This window comes from Cebidichthys violaceus, unplaced genomic scaffold (genome assembly GCF_023349555.1).
Source record: "Cebidichthys violaceus isolate CVI_PGR_0920_01 unplaced genomic scaffold, fCebVio1.0.p SCAF_21, whole genome shotgun sequence".
Classification (NCBI taxonomy): domain Eukaryota; kingdom Metazoa; phylum Chordata; class Actinopteri; order Perciformes; family Stichaeidae; genus Cebidichthys; species Cebidichthys violaceus.
In genome coordinates this window covers 3,896,899-3,917,871 of record NW_027176384.1, presented here as the reverse complement: position 1 = coordinate 3,917,871, position 20,973 = coordinate 3,896,899, and the positions used below count along the sequence as shown (strand labels likewise).

Here is a 20,973-nt window from a genome sequence, read left to right as displayed (position 1 = left end):
CTTAGTTGGCTCATCACACATTTTCCATGAGTACAATTACAAAGTGCAAACATCAGTTGGGAGTATTTTGTCCCGTTGCTGTGTTGACAGTACCTTGGCGTAGATGCAGCTGTCGGACAGTTTCAGGTAGGGGCAGTACTGGTCACAGATGGGGCACATGATGATGTCAGTAGCCTGGCAGATTTCTTTACTGGAGAACAACATGTAGCCTATCAAACTCTGGTTAAGTTGGTATCGCAATGTCTAGCAACATTAGTGCAACACAGTAAAAAACCCTAAACTGATGCAACGTTGAACTTTCCGAAAATATGCAGGCAAGCACAGCACTGCGTGTTTCTTTAAGTTTTTTATCTCAGTTGTAAAAGTTATGTTGTTCGTCTGAGAAAAAACAATTAATTTTGCGGCACTGCACATTCTTTTAAAGAGATGACTGAGTACATTTGCATTTACATCTTAAGCATTTACTTTAACCGGACAATCCTGAATACGTTTAATTTCCTTTATTTCATTTAACATGTGTCCAATACAATAAATAACAAGGGACAATTTCACACTCCATTGCCTTATCTGTAATACTAAATTAGTTTTCCATTAAGGAAAGTTACCTGACTTCTCCACTAAATAAATAGTCTATCTGATCTGCAGCGTAGACCAAGGCTTGTTCTACCGTAGAAACTTTTTTAAAAGATTTTTTTAAATACAATACAACTCTGGGGACACTTAATCTTATCAGAAAAGAGAGGAGGTGTGTTTACCTGACCTGGCAGTGCTCCAGAGTGAAGAGGCCATACAGGAACACCAAGAGGCCAACCAGAGCTGCAGGAAACAGCATCCCTGTGTACCAGCCGAGCCAGGCAAAGTACAGACCGATCTTCTCCCCAAAATACCTCCTGAAACAACAGCAGAGCACAAGAGGTACGAGTTCCAGGGTGTCTTTCATAATACTTACAAAAAATATCCATATAAAAACATACTGATTGTGGTAAAAAAGCAGATTCAACCTATATAAGACAGTTGGGAGATTACTACTACCTGTGATGATGTTTTAAATGTTGAATGTGACCTTTAAACCCCTTTAAAGTTACCTGATGAGGTCCAGCGGTTGGTACTTGTACCAAACCCCCCACCAGGCCCAACATTCGTACAACAGGTGCCGGTGGTTCTCTGCTCCGTGCGTTCTGATGGAGTTTTTGCTGTGGTAGCTCCCCTGTTAAAGTCCAGACACAAACGTTCACTGCTACGCAGATACATGATCCATGTGCATGTATGTATTTCCGTGATATCAATTAATGGGATCCAGGAAGATGTACAAGACACAGAAAGAAGTAATGACTTAAAAAGTGACAAAATGTGATTAATGAATGATTTTATGGAGATCAGCCAAATTACCTCGTGAAGAGGGAAGGCTGCTTCATATGAACTATTGCTCAAAAGACGATTAAGCCCTGGAATCAAAAACAGAGAAGCGTGAAAGAAGAGAAGCAGAAGTCGTGTCGAACGTTAGAATTATTGTGAGGAACCATTTTGAATTGAGCACTACAAAAAGATAAAAATCATGGATAAAACAGCTATACGCCGTTTCCTTTGTAAACTTTGAGGAATGTAACTCGTCTCAGTAACGTTGGCTTGTCACTAAAGTGAGGCATTGGAGGAGAATGAATGAAACAATGTCAATTCAACAAAGTAGTTCAAGATTAGGCTACATGGGTTGCATTGGGATAAATTTGAACCAATTACATATTGAAATTCGAGATGTAGGGGGAAATAGAAAGGCCCTTCCATCTTTCTCACATTTCAATCAGTTCTAGGATTTGTCATGATGCCCAAGGGGAAACTCACCCATCTTATTTTTACCCTCCTCATACTTGACCCGCTGGAGGATGTGGTGGACGATGCGACTTCTGGTAGCGTTGCTGAAAAAAGTGTCTTTGTTGTGGATGATGAAACTGCAGAGAAACGCACCAGTTATTACAATGAATGATACTTCACGTGTGTGTATAGTGTCAATTTGTATGCGAACCGCAACAATAAAAAAAGTACAAAAGCGGAAGTAGAAAAATGTTGCAGGCACCACTGTTTTTTCTCTGGGATGAGTTTCTAAAGAGCTGTTTCTTAGAAAAACTCACTGGTGTATCCTTGATCGACTGAAGGGGGCGGTAAAGCTCTCGTTCTCCTCCAGGTCGGGCAGAGCGTCGTTGTCAAACTTCATGGGCTTGCGGGGCAGCCAGCCGCGAAACTTGTTGATGCGCTTCTCCATCCTGCAAGCGAAGTTGTCTGTTAAAGCCTTCTGCTATCGTCAGCCGATCTCATGCTGCTTCCTTTGACTGAACACTCACCTGCTCATGAACTTGTGCCGTCGGTGCATGAAAAAGATTTTCCTCCTGGGAATATGCAGGACGTGGGGAATGATTAACTTAATGCAGTTCAGTAATGAGGATAATAATATCACTACTACTACTACCAATACTATCGTTACTATTACTGCTCCTAACCATTCTTCACGTTTACTATGTTTTTACCACAACTACTATTGCTGATAATAATACATATACAAAAATGACTAACAGTATCAAACATTAAAGGTAGCCAGTAGAGTTCTTGGACCACTAGCAGCGCTGTGGAGCAATGTGTTTATGAATGGGCCCATTGTTTTGTTTGTATTGTGCAAAAGCACACAGGTGACAGAATACACACTTCTGCCGCTGGTGTCATGCTAGTTCGCTGATTGACAGCTGGTGGCGGAAACATGCAAATAAGCTAGCAAATTTGTATGTAAACACTTCATTTTTCAAAACATTCAAAAAAAGTCAGCTTTGTGAATATTCTATGAGGAAGGAAATGTATTTGACATAATTTTAGACCTTTAGTGAGCCATTGTGAAGGTTAACATAACTTGTATTTGTTTACAAAAAAACCTCTTCTATGAGTGCTTGTTGTCTCACCTGAAGGGCATGCGGATGTTCATGAGCTCTGCGTAGCGACAAAGGACATCCCATGGTGCATGAAGCTTCAGAAAAATCACGTCGCTGTTTGTCAAAGAGGCCTGGGAAGAAACCAAACACAAGAAGATAAGTTAGCTGAAACAGAGAGGACCACAAAATATAATCTTGGTACATGAATCAGGATCTTATCTCAAATATAACAAAAACAATTCCACGCAAGACACTGTTGAGGGAGACAAGGACCGTTTCCCCTGCATGTTCGAGATAATGATGACCTTGATGCTACTGCATCGGCAGGTACTGCAGAAGTTGATATACACACACACACACACACACACACACACACACACACACACACACACACAGATCACAACATCCACATGTTCCACTTTCAAATTCAAGTCCCTCAAGGAGAAAATTGCCATCAGCACATTTGTATCTTTGCGAGTGGCGGCTGGCCAACAAGCGCCACAGCAGCACTCTGCTGTCAGACCTTGTACGACCGGGCACAAAAGCTGGGAGCGTTTTAAAATTCAGTGGTCTGGCCATTGAGATCACATGCTTTATAGGACTGAGCATTATATCGCTCCTTCACACAAATTGGTATTGATGTTGCTCATGTTGCCCTCTATGAATGCAGATGCAAGATTGCCAGTGTTAATCACATCAAAGCCAGTTCTCTGTACGACGTGAACCTTCCACGCTTCGTGTTTTTATTTGCGGTCATCCGTTTTTTTTCCGAACAAGTGGCTATATTTTGTTCTGCAATTTGGCAAGAAAGCTTTACTGAGCAGCGAGAGCAAAAAATATTTTTCATCAGCACAGAGATGGAGGCCTGATGTGATTAGAAAGGTCACTGTTCAGGTGGAGCCCCCTCATTATATCTTCCTCCCCTGCTTAATCCCCACCAGCTAAATAAACGTTAAATGAATCATTTTTATTAGATTTTTTAATGAAGTAAATATGTCATATCAAGTGGTTAAAGCTTTTCCGATATAAACATGCTCTCATGCAGTACATGTCACTGTAACTTAGGCTTGTGCCAGTTAAAATTATGAATTTTAAAGTGGCTACAATCAATATTATTACACGAACAAAGGATCAAATGATTATGCGTGATGTGAAAGGTGTTGCTTGTAGTGATGAACCCACTGAGAATTTTGAACCAACTCTGTGGAGCTTTGCAATGCATTTTTGTTTAGCATGTGTGTGTGTGTGTGTGTGTGTGTGTGTGTGTGTGTGTGTGTGTGTGTGTGTGTGTGTGTGTGTGTGTGTGTGTGTGTGTGTGTTTGTGTGAGAGACATGAGGATTTAGCTTAACCCATGTCAACATAATGAAAGAAGCATGTAAGCGTGTAAATGTTCTTTCTTTACCTCCTTTTCCATCTGTAGGCCCTCCGCACGGATGTTCCGCTCAAATATTTCCCTCTTCTCTGACTGCGAGCTGGTCTTCCTGTAAACCAGGATGTAGTCAATGCGACTCTTTCCATTGCTGAAGCAAAGGCCGCTGGACTTACTCCTCCCCTAACAGACAGAAAAACAGAAAAAGAATCAGGAGTGATTAGTATCCAGCCATTACTACCTTGGTACTACCTTGTTTTAAACGACTTCTCATTCATCGTTTATCATGGATGGAAAGGAGCAATGACCTCATGGAGTCCAGAGATCTAGTTTCACCACTGACCTCCCGGACACCAGAGTCCGGCTTCGTGTTGTCATCGAGGATGCTGCTGTTGGTTCCCTGGTTGAACAGGGTGGAGTCGTCGTCTCTGGACGGGCTGCTGACACCCTCTGACCTTTCTCTCTCAAGCAGCACGTTGACATCCTTCACAACTGGAGGGAAGATTAGCAGACTGTAAGTAATAATGCTGCAGGGTTGCTCGACTGCTGAGTGAATATTTAGATACCTAACAACAGACACGGAGCAACATTAGAAACTATTTGCAGTCATGTTTGTGGCCAACGGTCAAACCTCCCTTTACCTCTATTTTGGTCTCAACTGACTTCTGAGCGAAAAAAATTTTGGCTACTTAATAATACATTTTATTTGTGTAGCGCTTTAAAAGGTACCCAAAGGCACTTTACATGTGCAGTCACATCAAACACATTTCACCGGAAGCTGCCCAGTACCACGACATGACATGACCTGACTTCCCTCACTTACACGCCATAGTTACATTTGAACAAATCAAGGTATAAGAAGAGTACGGAAAGTTTTCGAGCCCTAGTGGTGCTGGGTCTCACCGAGGGGAGGCACATCGTCCTGAGTGCTGGAGTCATCGGCTTTGGACGAGGACTCCTCCATGATGTCTGCCTCCCCACAAGAGGGGAAGGCGAGAGGTCTGTCCGCTGGCTGGTAGCCTGAGGCGGAGGGCTGCGGCGGGACTCCGCGGCGGTGGGGGCTCCTCCGATGGGGCTCAGACCCATGTAGAGAAAAACTCACACCTACAGGAACACAAAGAACCTTTTTTCATTAGACTTTCTATCGTCATGTTTTGGGGTCCTTTCTAAACTCTCTGGTACTACTTGTCCCTTGTGCGATCCATTTCTCGCTCTCAAAGTAAAGACACAAAACAATAGAATACAAAGAGCTCACAGTGAGTTCTGAAAGCAACTAATGTACTGACTAGCAGTAAACATGTACTTTCAAACCCCTTTAACGCACAAACTTACTGTCAGCTAATCTAAGCATGTTGAGACCTGTGCTTACAAATATAGTTCCGTATTTCAGGTCACCTAGCACCTTACAACGTTTCTTCTTTAAAGCAATAACTTCTGTTCTACAAAGTAGGTTAAAATGTCAGTTTGACACCCTCAGAATTTATGACTGAAATTCTCCCACAAACAAAATCATACTAAAGTAAAGCTGTGTTAGACCAGCACTAAACACAGGGACACGTGTACTACGTTTTTGGGTTTTCCTCAAAGACCAGTCGATTGCCAGTTAGAAAGTTTAAACCTGCATTAATCCATTCTTCTGCCCACTGGGGGGCAGCAGAAAGGCTGAAAACACAACATTAGTCCATGTTGCTGTCAATAATTTCATGCACATTTTGAAGTATCACATTCAAAAATATGTAGTTAATGCGCTAAATGGATCATGGAAACTCCTTTGCCGAGTAAGTTCTGACGTAGCAACATTTAACTCATGTCTTCTCGGATATACAGTATATATATATATATATATATATATATATATATATATATATATATATATATATATATATATATATATATATATATTAATATTGTCTTTGTCTCTGGACAACATGAAACATATACTATAGCAAATACTAGCTGACATGTAAGATCAATTAAAACCAATTGCAACAAATTCCTGAAGACTTCTTTTCCATTTTTCTTTCGTAGATTGGTTAGATGGCCAAGGCGACTTGTTTTGTTTCCAGCTCGTAACCTTCTACTCTGTTTACTGGTAGATTACAGCCATGCATAAAGCATAGCCTATACAGCAAACTTCTGATGAAACCAAGCTAGTTTATTTGCTCAAAACCAGTCAATCTAAACACACTTGATTCGCATTTTATTTCTTTGCAACATTTAAAAAGTTTGCTTTTATAAAATTGCTTGACAGTTGAATGGACTATTTTTTTTATCTGAGAAATGTTGACAGTTGCTTTTTTTTACAAATCTAGCAACATTAGTATTCATCATCATTATGGCACCTTCGACTTTGAACACTGTTATTTAACCCACAGTTCATCCTAAAATATTAGTAAAAGACAAGCTTTAACAAAAATATTCACAATAAGTGAAGCAAGTTATTGCTTCAGTCATTATTGATTGTTCCTTGTCAAATGTCAGTATAACTGATAACGCGAGCTAGGGTCAAAGTCCATATTAGCAGTAAATGTCAAAATGTGTCCAGAAAACTGACTTAGAAAACCAATCACACTACCGCAAACTATTATTCCTGGGTTGTAGTCTGAAGGCAAAACTAGAAAAGTTGGAGTGAAAAAAGAAGAAGCAGGAGGAGCGAGTAAAAGACTGTGACAGAAAAAGGTGTGTGAAAGTAAAAGCGGGAAGGCCCACAAAAAAAAGGAAAAGACAATGACAGCTCGGTAACTTTTATCTCCGTAAGACGGATTAACCTTGAAACACCTTGAAAAGACATACTCCACACAAGTTAATTGGGTCTATTTGTCAAGTTGACTGTGTGCTTTTGGGGGGAATTATTCAAAGCTTAGCAAAACAGCTTAAATCATCCATCTTAATATGTCTGGATCTCTTACTCTCAGTCCTCTTGAGAGTTGGAAGACTTCAGCAGAGGTGGGTGGCTGTCTTGGAGGTCCATGCGCTGGATTTTCGTTTGTGACATGACGGTGACTCAGCTAAATTTTTCTGCTGAGCCGTACAGAACCGGGGACAGAGATAAAGGTTGGGGAAGCGTCTCGGCTCTTAATCAGCCGCTGATGCTTTGGAACATTGCAGCCGATGAATGCAGTGAATAGAAACATGTACCAGGGGAGATATCGGCGCTCAGCGTCCTGCTCCTTTACTCACAGTGGTGGGAAACCATTCACTGCGCTGGGGTTTAGGTATCTAAACAGGAGCTGCAGTGGTCAGACAGGGCAGAATCTGAATTTATCAAGAGATAAAGTTGCGCAGCGGTCCAACGCCGGCCTCGTTAGAGACTTTGCTTACTATAAATATTGGCCCTCAAAGGACTGACATACCAAATATTAGCCTACATCATGCTGCTGTGCCGAGACATTGGCCAGTCAAACAATGTATCCATCAAACTTTAATAGCCCTATGGTACTTCTGTAACCCAAGCCACAATTGGGGTCACATGGTGCTGAGGCTTTAGCAGCACACATAACTGTTCTCTTCAGAACTCAGTTACAGGAAGTGCAACTTAAGGTGTTTCATCAGTTATTTGATATATATGACATGGTCTGTTTCCACATTTCCTCTCACTTCCTATAGAAAAGATGGCCAGTGACTAATCCAGGCAATATACACAATTTACAAGCTGTGGATGAACAGTCCTAGGCAGCTAACAAAAAGCTAACAATACAGTAATGTCAGATAAGGGTAACTCTGATATTCCCAGTTCTGACATGCTCCTGATCTTTGATTTTTTTTAAACTAGTATTTCTATCTGTATAAGCCACTAATCATTATAGGAAATAAAAAAAACAAATAGTCTGTGAGATCTTTGAGATTGCTGCTTTCACACTTGCACAGTATGCATCACATATCTAATCTTGTTTTGATTTGAGGGTTTAGTTTTCATCTCTGTAATTGTCACATTCTTCAGTCCAAAAGTCAAAATTTATTGAAAAAAATAATGTAATCATTTCCAAAATGAACATGATTTTATCTAATGAAATATTCTGTTTCAATCCATATTTTTATTTTATATTTTAGGCTTTTAAAAATAACATTTCCACTGCAGTGAAAAAACAGTTTGCTCTCCCGCACGCATCAGCGAGGCTTGCACCTGTATTAATGGGGCTGTCTAACAGCAATCTAACAGCAACATAAACTACATTTACATAACCACAATGACATTAAACCATATTCTCCATCATTTTAGGGTGGTAACGTAATAAAACATGACATTCGAAGAATCCTGCAAAAACTCAGTCAAAGCTTTGAATGTAAAAAAAGTACAATCGATGACGTCATAGAATTGAATTGAAGTGTAGAACCCAGTGGTTTTTTGTCCATTTTTTATAAAAAAAACCTAAATGAATAAATCTGCTTCTCACAAGGACCCTACTTTAAGTGTGATACTAAATCAGCGGAGTGTACCTTTAAAATATATTTGGTTTTGCTATTAATTTCTCACACAATTAGCCTGCAGTACCACAATATAAGCTGCAAGACATTATGTCTAACATCTATAGTAGACAAGGGACCATTGCCACATCAAAGTGGGTTTTATGAACAACTACTTGATTTGCTTATCATAAATAAAGACTCATTAATTGTTATTGTTTGCCGCTTTAGTTTATGAGACAAAAAACAAACACGTTGTGGCTCCTTGCGTAATACAAATTCAGCCCGGAGATGACAGCTCACACTGAGAAGAGAATAAAAGATTGCAGGAGGAAAGGAACGAATGAGAGGTAGTGGGGGTGTGCGATGTGTTGCAGAGGGGATCAAGTGTCAGTCACTTGTGAGGAGGAAACCGTTCGTTCCATCTGGATGCTCCCATCATGCCTCAGGGTGGACGGAAGGGAGTGTGCATGATCTCCCTGACGGCAAGCAGTGGAGACACACACACTTACACACTCCTAACTGAGCCGTGACCCATTTCTGTGTCTTACAACTGATGCAGCATGGAGGATGAGGAAGTAGGGTGTAAGAAAAACAAATTGACATTCACAATCAAGAGAAAGGGGGACAGCTCGGAGAGAAAATGAGTGTGTGAGTGTGTGAAGGTCAAATGCTTGCATGGTCACAGGGAAAAGTGCGCAAAAGAGATGAAGCAGCAACACATGAAAGAGAGCACTGCAGCAAAAAAACAAAAAAAACATCCACTCTGGTGAACAAGTTGCCTTGGCTTCAAGACAACTTGACGACACTCACCATGTGAAGGTGGAGAGAGGTAGACAGGCAGCTTCAACCCTCCGAGGGGAAGAGAGGGAGAGGGAGAGGAGAGGGAGAGGAGGGGGGGCGGGGGGTGGCTTCCCACCAGAGCCGCAGCAGACGCCAAAGCAGCCAGAGGATTTTATCCACACACAGGCATGCATGCACACACACACATGGCGGTCACCCCTCCTCCCCCCCCATCCCCAGCCCCGACGCACGAATGACCTCGCTGAGGAAAACAAACAAACACGACGTCCCGTGGGGGGGAAACCAGCATCCCCACTTTTTACTCCTCACTCCTCATCGCCGCATCCGTCGATCCGACATCCCTGCACAGGCGCACACACACACACACACACACATACACACATGCAGCCCCACACAGACGGATCTGTCACAGTGCAGATACTACGACCGAAAGCTCTTCTCTGGAGAGAAAAAAAACAACACAAGCATGAGCAGGATGTTTACAGTGAGAGAGCGAGAGAGAGAGAGAGAGAGAGAGAGAAAGAGAGGGAGAGCGAGAGAGAGGAGGTGCATGCCGTTCATCATTCTCTCCTGGCAGCCAATCAGAGGTTAAGCTGCTCTGTCAGCGGCCAATCGGAAAAAAGAGTCTGTGTCAGTGTTGCTGTAGCCCAAAACAATGACAGTTGGGACTGATGACAGTGTCAGTGTGAGACTCAAGGGCACACACACACACACACACACACACACACACACACACACACACACACACACAACAGGTCTGTATTAATAGATAGGTTCCCATTCTTTAAAGTCTCTATCTAAAACAATACGGAAATGGTCGTGTGTAAGTTGACAGATTTATTGGTCACTGTAACCATTACTCCTGTCTGTGCTGGCCCTGAAAAGATCCCTTCCCAAATCAATCCCAATGTAAGTGATGGGGACAAAATCCACCCGTGTAAAAATGCATTCCTAGCTAATATGGGGCATCAGCAGTCTGTGTTACCCAAATTGAGTGTCTCAAATACAAATCTGCTCCCTTCAATGCGGCTCACAACTTTGTACTAAAACCCCTGTAACTTGGAAACATTTCTACTTGATTTGTCTAACAGACTGCTGACGCCTCATCTTAGCTTCGACTAAATGTGACAACCAATTTTGCATGAAATGATGACGTGATAATTTAGTCTGCAATTTTCTTCTTTTTGTGTATTTTCCCTCCCTTTGTATCAACTGTGAGCCAGTTCACTGCAATATACTGTGTATATATCTTACGTACTGGTGCTGCTGTCGCAGAGGGTCTCCTGACTGGCGCTGCAGGTGGGCAGCGGGGTGATTGACAGCGATGCCGGGCAGGATACCGGCTCCAGGTGGTCGCTGATGGGCGGCACGGCAGAAACCTCGGAGTGAACGCAGTCTGGACTGGGGAGATTCTGGCCGCTCGCTGGGAAGGGACTCTTCCAGTGGGAGAAGCCGATGGCCACTTGACCCCCGAGGTCAAACCCTGCCGAGGGACAACAATCAGAAGAAAGAGAGATTAGGCAAAACATATATTAAACTCTTACTTGACTCTTTATCATGCGCCACATACACTTACTCAAACCTCCAACTATAAAACTAACATGCATTTTACAAGCGTCACAATGAGGGATGACATTGAATGTGCTTCTCTGTCATTCACACATGATCATAGGGGAGTTTTGTTTCGTTGAATCTACAAGAGAGACTCTGCCCTCTTGACGGCCACATTGTAATGCTAGTAGATCAATAACAGTCCAAAGTATCACAGGAATCCCCTTAGCAATGTTGCCCTCTAATGGTGGAAGCTCATCATTAAAACAGCCAAACGTCAACTGTCATCAGGCATTACGCAGCATTTCACTGAGTGTTGCAGCTGCAAGCAACCGTGTTTGCAGATAGCAGGAGGAACTCAGCGACTGTCCCGTCACTCATGTTACAACTTCTACAAACTAATAATAATCATAGTTTGGATGACTGACACAGGGAACGCATATTCTAAACTAAAATCATGTTTTTGCTCCCATGTTGTTGTTTCAGACTAAATAAAAACAGATCGGTAAAGCACCTGGCAATGGCTTAAAGGCCAACAAATGATTATTCCTCAGACTGCTGAAACAGCCTGGCTCGCCTCCGGCCTTCGATTTATTCCTCTGTAGGCTTTCTCTGTCTGTTTCATGAAGCCTCCGAGACTGGTGACCCAGCTATGCTCAGCTCTGGGCTGGCAAGGGTCTGAGCTGAAGGTTGACGGGGCCAATCAAGACTGCAAGTTTTGTTTTTCTTCTTCCAAACACATCAGAGTCAAGTGGCACTGTAAATTAAAAAAATCTTCTTTCAGTCTTTGTCATGATGGTGTTTGCTTTTAATGATTCAACTGACGTCTTCCGCTTTGTGCATTTTGGTACAGTTGCACCACATTAAGGTTGAACAGGTTTTTTCCAGGGTGCTCACACTGCTAATAGCTACTCCTACAAAAAATAATTCACTGTAATACGTGATATACATCCCACGTGATCAATTTGTATGTTATCCATCATGAGCAAGGCCACGCAATGTAGTACAAAGCGTGATAAAGTCTGCAAAGAGAGGTGGTCGGGGTGGATGGTGGTTCTGAAAACACCAGACTGTCACCCAGGAGACCGCAGTTTGTGTCCTGTGTGAAACCAGAAGTCAAAGTAGTGTTGTAACTTCTTTATTGGGGTAACACCAATTCCATAGTAATTTTAAACTAAACCAAAATCTTTTCCAAAACCTAATTTAGTAGTTTTGCTGCTTAAACCTTACCAAGTAGTTTTGTTGCCTAAACACCGCATGGGTTTCCACAGTCGCACCGATTGTGTTGCTGGACATTTGTTGGAACACAAAAAATTTACTTTTCAAAGATACCATTAGGATACGTGAGTTTTTTTTCCAATGAAATTCACCCTTCTTAGTCTTATCCCCAGCTGACACTCTGTCAAACTGTAAGACATACAGACCACACTAGCATTATGTAACACTCCAGGAGCAGGTGGGACTAAGGAACTCACTCAACCCCCCCCCCCCCCCCATCGTCCCCCCACCTCTCCTGGTTTCCTGTGTGAAACACAAAGCCCAGCAGATTTCAAAGGAACATCAGCAATTAACAAACACAGCCCGATCAATAGCAGAGTTGTGGAAGGCCTGGCAGTCTCTTAGCCTCCCAGCTGGCTCCTCACACAGCACATTCAGCCAAAGGATAGATTATGATGTAAATTTAAGCTATACATTTCATATCAGCTATTTTATGGTGTCGACCGCGATATGGTTGGACGTCCCCGAAAAATAATGTTTCTGCTCAAGTCAGCACCTGCGACAGAGAAGGTCTTTATTGTCCCTGAGGGGAAATTGTCTCGTACAACACCTCTTGGCAAGAAAATCTGACTGCTGCTCGGAAATTATTTTTTTTAGGATATTCGTCGGTGTGTGAAGGTTTGCAAACAAGAAAAGGAGTACATTAAATGAGGCAGTATGTTACATATTTGAAATTCTCAATGCAGGGACTACACCACACTCTAAACATCTGTGTATGAAAGTAATGCCTACAAGGAAAGGTATTTCATTTTTTATTGAAATTATGGACAAATGGCAATTTTGACAAAATAAGCCTGGAGACTGGATTGGACAGTGATATGTATGCTGATGATAGTCTTTTCTTCTAAGTAGTAGTAGTAGTAGTAGTTGTAGTAGTAGTAGTAGTAGTAGTAGTAGTAGTAGTAGTAGTAGTAGAAGCATTTTCTGTGGCATTTTAGTTCTTGGTTTCATATTGTGGCAGCGTTTTCTGTCTCTGTCATCTTACATTTTGAATCAAATGTTGCTAAAACCTGATGGTGCGGGTAAATACGTGACATCCCAACTTCCCAAATGAGCCTTGCCCACTTCAAACCAGTGAGAAGAGCACAGACAAAAACTGAAAAGCAGAAATCTCTGGCATGAAATACTTTAGTAGAAAATATTGTGTTATTGTGTGAGTTTATGACACACAGTCGGAACCTGATTGAGAAAATAGGTTTTCGGGGTCTTTAAATTCAAGAGAGCCTGGTGATAAATTCACTGAATCAGATAAAATGATGATCTCACAGTTCATAAAGTAATACAATTATAATCAAAAATTGCTTCTTCGTGAACACTAGCAAGGCTGGTGGTTTTTAGACTTTCAGAAATGGGTTGTAGATAAACTTGGTCCAGGTATGGTGTAACACAATTCAAAAAAGCCATTAAGAACTCCATCGAGCCAACAGTCCTTAACATCCCATGAAAGTCACCTGAAATGGCGGGAGGGGCGGAGATGGTAATCTACACCTGGCATGTATCCGAACGACCTCCAAAACTCACGGTGTGCGCAGCCTTTTTGGACATAGTGTATTCTAAGCAATATCTATGTCGCAGTCATCAGAAAAAAAAGTGCCCGCGTGGCTCTCTGAGGAGAGAGAGGTCCAGATACGTAGCACTTCAGCTTCCTGACACCCTCAGAGGTAAGACAACAAATGCAGGTGCAGGTATCTGGGCCACACGCTGCACTATACGATAACAAGTTACAGCTGAGTGCCTACAGCAAGCATACGGAGATTTGCAGTGGAAGTCCTTTAGGTGGATGCAGGGCTGGTGTGGTAGGAAAATAAATCTAGAGTGTTTAATGTTTCCACCATGTCGGAGTGTGTTTGTAACACTTGAATGTGTCAGATGATGCAGAAGATGCAGTTGCATGAAGCAGCCAGAGGATAAGGGAATATCTTTTCGTATCCTCTTGATGTAAACGGCACAGCAACATCTTCTAACCCTGTAGCGAAGAGTTCAAAGCTTCATTCATAACGTTGACATTCAAATTCAAAATCAGCTTTTTTTGCATGTCTGTTAGTTCTGTTTAAAAGACCGTATTTCTACATAGTGTCAGATAAAGATCAGGCTACACTAATAATATTCATATAATACTACTTGTAGGATTAGATTCCAGTGGTGGCTACATTGGATTGTTTTGTGTGATCCAAACGTTTCCAATAAGTCCACAGCATTGGTAAGTCCAAAGTAAAAAAAATATTGAAAAATTATAAACGTAATCATTATCATTATCATCATTAACGCAACATTCCCCTACAATCCCTATTTGTTGGCGTTTAGCCCAAAAACAACATTTTCACTGCAGTCAGTTTGCTCTATCGCTTGCTGCACACAAAGGGGGGGGGGGGGGGGGGGGGGCATGCACCGATACAAACCATATCTAACAGCACCATAAATTACATTTGTATAACCACAATAACACTGTGGTATATTGACCACAATAATTGGATATGGTTGTAATGAGCTTTTTGGACCTCAGCGAACACAGTCCTTTTCTAGGTGTTGTAGCGTGCATGCGCAGTAATGACAGCAGGTATCATGACGCCACCTCCGCATCCGCCTCATCAATATACTACAAACACAAAATGTATTTGGGCTTGAACATTATTATTGGAAATTACTGCCTTCTTGGATTCCCCTATGGTAGATAGAACATGATTACATGCTCTCCATGCTGAGAGAACAATGATGAAGTGCCCTCCAGGGTACTTTCTTCAGTCTGGTGCCCCACCGCGTGCAGCTGGGGGGCTCTTTATATTTTTTTGTCCCTGCACCTCAGACAGCCTTAGTTCGCCACTGGGTTTGAATGTCAAAAAATGACATTTGCTAAAGCCCTAGTTAAATATGCTCTTTAATAAGGAAAACAAAGTAAAATTATAAACACCAAAACATTCATATACAGTATTTTAAACTCACAGTTTTAATATTTTCTATATTTTCTCGTGTAATAATATAGGGATACACTGTTATTCAGTCCCGATACCAATAGTGATACTTGGGCTTCGGCCCATGCCAAGTACCGATCCGATCCCCGACAAATGTCAATAAACTTCTGTTTTATATGATACCTGAAGTTCCTCGGTACCCTTTTGAAATTCACAGAATAAAAAGCAAAAAGCAGAGTCGGCACAACCCAGAAACACCACAACCTAAACAGAGCTCTCAGTTCTAAGGACGTGTATAGCAGTGATGCCGTGTTGTGGAAGTTTCAGCATAGCGCATTTTCATTGTTTTTCATGTCATCCTTCGCTGAACCAATGCCTCGGGGTGAAGATCATATAGCTCTGTCTATCAGTCGCACAACCGCAGTAAATTCCAACAACAATGAAGCAGGGTGGAATTAATGCTCGATTATAATCGATTAGAACTTTAAGGAACCTACAGTGGTGCTGACTGGTATTTTCCTCTCAGGGCTTTTAAATCACAGGCAGCACACTAACTTTTTGATGACTGATGAGTCCGGGGCAAGACCATAGATCTCTCCCTTTGTAAAAAACAAAACAACGGTCTCAACGATCCAAAGCTCTCCCTCAGCACTTCATTAGAAGAGAGGGACACCTGCATGCAGCAGCACAGCCTCAGCTGAACCCAAATGCAAGACTGTCACAGCAACCAGCTCACAGCCTCTGCCACTAACCGGGCTGTAATACTCAACGAGAAAATGTCAAACGGTGAGGTCTGAATGTTGCTAAAAGCAAGGGCTTGCAGTTTTTTTTGACAGACCGGAAAATTATTTCAGACAGCTTCGTCAACAATGCGCTATTTCCTGTCAGCGGCCCCTGACATATGGACAAAGTTACGTCAAAGGAAATCTTTACATTTTCTTACTGCTTAACAAATCCCCCCCACCCCTCCCCCCATGGCACACTGTCAGTAAGCTTTGAATTAATACAGCACCATACTGTACTGCAGTAAGTTCTTTAAAGGACCCTGGAACTGGAGCCACTAAATGGAATTCAGCCATCATCAAATTCTTTATTTGTACCTGTGCTTTTCCTGCTGCACACATGCTAGTTTTCTTACTGAAGTCAAACACTTGCGCTGGAGTTTATTATGTGACCGTATTACTTTGAATATCATCATAATAATATGTCACTGATGTGTTCACATGGATCGTATTGAGGCAATTTCCTCGATACGCAGACTTTCCCTGCTTGGTTCATGACTGTGAGGATCTGTGGCAGCCAACAGGAAACAACTTATCCCTTAATCGTATTAATCTTATAACAATAAATAAGGGGAGAAAAAGTATTTTTCACTTTGGCAAGAAACTTTGAATATTTCAGAGTTAGTAAGCGATTTAGCAGCATAACCGGAGGTTTGGTATTTATTACTTCACACAATCTTCTTTTTTGTCAATACTGGGTGCCTCCTATTAACCACAATGCACCTGGGCCACCAACTGTCCAGAGCTTGTAGCAGAGATGAGGAGCTCACTTTTTTCTAACCCCACATCATCAGAATCAAGATTTCAACAAGATTTCAACAATATTTTCCTGTTGAAATTCTAGCAGCAGTGATCATTGTAAACACACTTTATATATATATATATACAGTACCAGTCAAAAGTTTGGACACACCTTCTCATTCAATGTTTTTTCTTTATTTTTATTTTCTTCTTTTTTTATTTAGAATAATCTAAAATATAAAACATATTCTGGTTTGTTTAACACTTTTTATTTACCACATAATTCCATATGTGTTCCTTTATAGTTTGGATGTCTTCCAAAGATATTAATCTGCAGTGTAGAAAAAAATATTTGTATTTATTTTTTTATCTATTATGTCTTTTTTATATTTGTAAATAATGCACTTACCAATGGTGATCTGACTGACACAGCTGTAGAATGTTCCAGAAGAGGCATTGTAGCTGCTACTGCTGGGCTCACGGTCTACAACAGGGTGAGAGATCACACATTATGTACAGTATGGCATCATGTAGACTCGTCTATCCAAAGCATATTATAGTGCAACAAAGGCATCGATTTTGAAATATGTCTTTTTAGCACAGGTGACCATAGTGTTAATTACTTTTGCAGCCATTGCTTTTGTAATGAATGTGTATGGCATTTCTGGGTATCCTACAATTCCAAATGTGTCCACCAAGCCTAGTGCTGTTCCTGGGGCCTTGAGAAAAGCCATGACCCTGCAGCAGCGTAACAAGAATGAAATCCCTAATCCTGCAATGTTAGTGCCCCGCTTTCACATCGAGCCACACAAGGGGAAAAACCCTTGACCTTGAATCAAATTCACGAGTCTGGCAGCTTTAGTGCCTTAGTCTACCAATTTATGATGGGAATGAAATAAATCACAGTGAATACAATGAACAACACTAGCAGTGTTATGAGAATGAGCCCATAACGCTGGAAGGCTCACAGGACCCCTTCATTTGAGGGAATGATGCCTCAATCCCTACAACAATTGTTTTCTTGATTAATGAATTCATTGTTTGAACTATGTAATGTCACAAAATAGTGAAAATGCCCAATACCTTTCCTTTTTGATGTCATGCAATGTGTTGTTTTGTCCGAGCAACAGTCCAAAATCTAAAGAGATTCAGTTACAACGATGTAAAAAACACATTGGAGAAGCTGCAACCAAATCATTTTGGCAGCTTTGTTTAAAAGATGACTTAAATTATTAACCGATTCGGTGACTCATTTCACAAGCAAAAAAAAAGATCTAGCCATTGCAATTCCAAACTTTTTCTGTTTATTTGCGGGAGTAGAGATCAAGATGCTTCTCTGATGAACTGTAGCTTTAGTCAACCAAGCTACATATAAACAGACTTGTGTGACATTTTCATTGCCATCGTGGAAAATCAGTAACTCAAATGTACAGTAGATACACAGTATTCCATTATTTGATTGGTTGCTTTGTTAGACACTACTTGCTCTCAATGAAGTTCCAGGAGCAGGAAACTAAAGGGCTAATTTGGAACTCCAAGCAATCAAGAGAGCTAGAGGTTAAATGATTAATCTGTCTCAGCAGAGGAAATTACTTTCTGTGGCACTGCAGTCACAGCTTCAACGTGCAGCCCAACATTTTTGCATTGAATAAAAAAGGCCCATTGAGCAATTTAAAGACCTTTACATTTCCCTATTTTCTAATCTGACACCTACAAACAAGAGCAACTGCAGCACAGGGTAGACATTCATCACTGACAGGAAGTCTTTTCAGTCCAAGCTTGCACATTTGCTTCCATGTTACGAGATAAATCTGCAGGCATCATTTATTACCGAAGTTATGGGAAGTCGTGGCATGGAATTGTACAAAACATATCAGCCTCTGAGCAGCTTCCAGTGGTATCCAAATTGAATTGAATTGAATTGAATAAGAAACCATATACTCTGATGCAGCAGAGGTGCCTCTCTAAGGCAGTTGAAATTTTAAAACTACAAAGGTGCCCTCAGTAGAGTGCAGATCTCTACCAGGTGTGCCTGCAACAACCACTGCTGTTGTGTCTCACTGAATGAATACAACCCAGAAATGAATAAGCCCCCGTCTAGACCGCAAGTGTACCCGCATGTCACACAAAACAGATCCGCTCTCATTTTTAATCTGTGCAGATGTCTACACCAGCTCTGTGAAGGCGCTTGTCACAACTCCGTCTTACAGAACAAACACGGCTTGAAGCATATATTTAGTCTTCAAGTCTAAGTTTTACAAAAATACGTGTGTAAACGTGAGCTGTGTGTATAGTGCCGTTAGCTGATAGCGGCTACGATGCACTCAGCTGTGTGTGTACTGGTAGTTCCGTTAGCTGTTAGCCAATGCACACAGTCCAAAACAACAAAAATGAGCAAACTGTTTTTCCCCACTGTATCTCTCTCGCAGCCCCTTACTGCTGTTCAAGAGTAGTGAGTGATGAGTCAGCAATCAATCACTGGCAGTATAAAAGGTGTTCTGAGAAAGTGTGTGTCAGTGCAACCATGAAGGGTCCATGAGCATGCAGCCATAAATGAGCACCCAAAATATTATGCAGTTTGGTGCAGCAGTATGCGAAATAAGCCATGGACAGAGATGCACACACACCCACGCGCGCTCACCTATGCACAGCCAATCTCGTTAGGATCTCATTATCTCCTGGCAGAGATAATAAAGAGCACTTGTATAAGAGTGTGTTTCACAAACACAGTGAAACATTTTCAAGTTGAAGGTTGTCATGGTAAATTTAGGTTAATTCAAATTCCCTCATGAAAACTAACATGACTGTAAAAGGGGCTCTAACTCCTGGAAAATGAAAATTAAATATTACTGAAATAATCAATTTTGCTTAGGACCCTGATTGTGCATAAACCAATTTCAGAGCATCTGCCATACAAATCACAGACATGTTCATCTATCTGGTTTAATTCAAAACTCATTCAGGGAGGTGCTCGTCCTATTCATTATATGAGTTTTCATATGAGAATATAGTGATCCATAGTCATTTTTATCGTATTGGAGCACCCACCCTCATGTCCGCCCACGCTCAACAGTGAAATTATAAACAAACGGGGGCTGCAATGTCAACCACACAAGTGATGACATATGAAGAGCAATGTTGCAGTCTTTTCTGGTCCCATACACTGCATGCCTTTACCTGCGGATCCGGAGGAGAGGCGCGTCGCGATGGCGCGGTGAGGACTGCGCGGGCTTCCCGGACAGACCCGCACCACCTCCTCTTGACATTGCACACATATGACCTGGTTCTCCTGATTTTCCCCGACCTTGCTGCAGCCCACGTGCTCTCCCGTGGCCTGGATCTTCATACCTGTGCTGATATGACGGACCAGTCGCATGTCCGCTCCTGCCTCGTGCTCCAGCATCCCCCTCACCGGCGGCGTTCACACTTCATATTACGCATGGCTTCGGCGTGTGAAGGCAACAACCTCTCACGCACCCACCTAAAGCATCCTTAAACTCCACCCACTGCACTTGAATCCAAGCTCTGTTTATTCCAAGGCTGCTGCCCGCACCAGCTCATGCTCTGCTCCACGATGTCAGCCTCCCTCGGCTTGTGTCGCGCTTGATGGTGCAGTCTTTACCTCTTTACGCACGACTGCAGGCGTGGCTGCTTCACGTGGTTTATGGGGTCGCGATGTCAGGTTCCCGTGGGAAAATAAGTGGTACCAAGGTCTTATAAAACAAGGTCTCTATTAAGTACCACTGAGTCTCTATGAGTCCCAAAAGTATTATAACTACTAAACCAATTTAATAAAAACGCTACGTGGCTATAAATTCGCTGGAGGACCAAAGACACAGACAACTTTCACATAAGCCAGGGGTGGAAGTAATCAATCACATTTCCTCACCTTACTGTAACAAAGTTGTATGTTTGTATAACATTTACAACAAGAGACCAAAAAAACAAACGGTGCTTACAAAAATAAATTATTATTTGTATTATTATTTTTTAATATATATATATATATATATATATATATATATATATATATATATATTTAAAAATAATTATTTATTTTTGTGTTTTTATATATATATATATATATATTTAAACATAAATTATCATTTTTAAATATATATATATGTGATTTTAAGTCATGACAACAACAAAAAACATTGGAGGAAGCACCACTTCTTGGACAAGTTGGTGTTGTCTAGAATGACGTAAATAAATGTTTAAA

General features: G+C 41.5%; 1 protein-coding gene and 1 long non-coding RNA gene across 2 annotated transcripts in view; one reads left to right on the top strand and one right to left on the bottom strand.

Annotated features, from left to right (window-relative positions):
- The window catches only part of LOC137877216 (anoctamin-4-like), a 35,972-nt gene extending 15,752 nt beyond the window's left edge, over positions 1 to 20,220 (bottom strand). The window contains exons 1-14 of the mRNA XM_068716969.1: positions 19,929 to 20,220; positions 17,161 to 17,235; positions 10,749 to 10,973; positions 5,186 to 5,386; positions 4,626 to 4,774; positions 4,316 to 4,465; positions 2,943 to 3,043; positions 2,337 to 2,381; positions 2,127 to 2,258; positions 1,840 to 1,946; positions 1,390 to 1,445; positions 1,086 to 1,207; positions 756 to 890; positions 94 to 190 (exon numbers count right to left, since the gene is read on the bottom strand). Of these exons, the coding sequence (XP_068573070.1) occupies positions 94 to 190; positions 756 to 890; positions 1,086 to 1,207; positions 1,390 to 1,445; positions 1,840 to 1,946; positions 2,127 to 2,258; positions 2,337 to 2,381; positions 2,943 to 3,043; positions 4,316 to 4,465; positions 4,626 to 4,774; positions 5,186 to 5,386; positions 10,749 to 10,973; positions 17,161 to 17,235; positions 19,929 to 20,154 (1,821 nt within the window). The 5' untranslated portion in view covers positions 20,155 to 20,220. The remainder of the gene's footprint in view (positions 1 to 93; positions 191 to 755; positions 891 to 1,085; positions 1,208 to 1,389; positions 1,446 to 1,839; positions 1,947 to 2,126; positions 2,259 to 2,336; positions 2,382 to 2,942; positions 3,044 to 4,315; positions 4,466 to 4,625; positions 4,775 to 5,185; positions 5,387 to 10,748; positions 10,974 to 17,160; positions 17,236 to 19,928) is intronic.
- Positions 827 to 4,683, top strand: LOC137877218 (uncharacterized). Its single transcript, XR_011103516.1, has 3 exons — positions 827 to 915; positions 2,949 to 3,239; positions 4,334 to 4,683. It is a non-coding gene; the product is annotated as an uncharacterized lncRNA (long non-coding RNA).
- Positions 20,221 to 20,973: the final 753 nt, after the last annotated feature.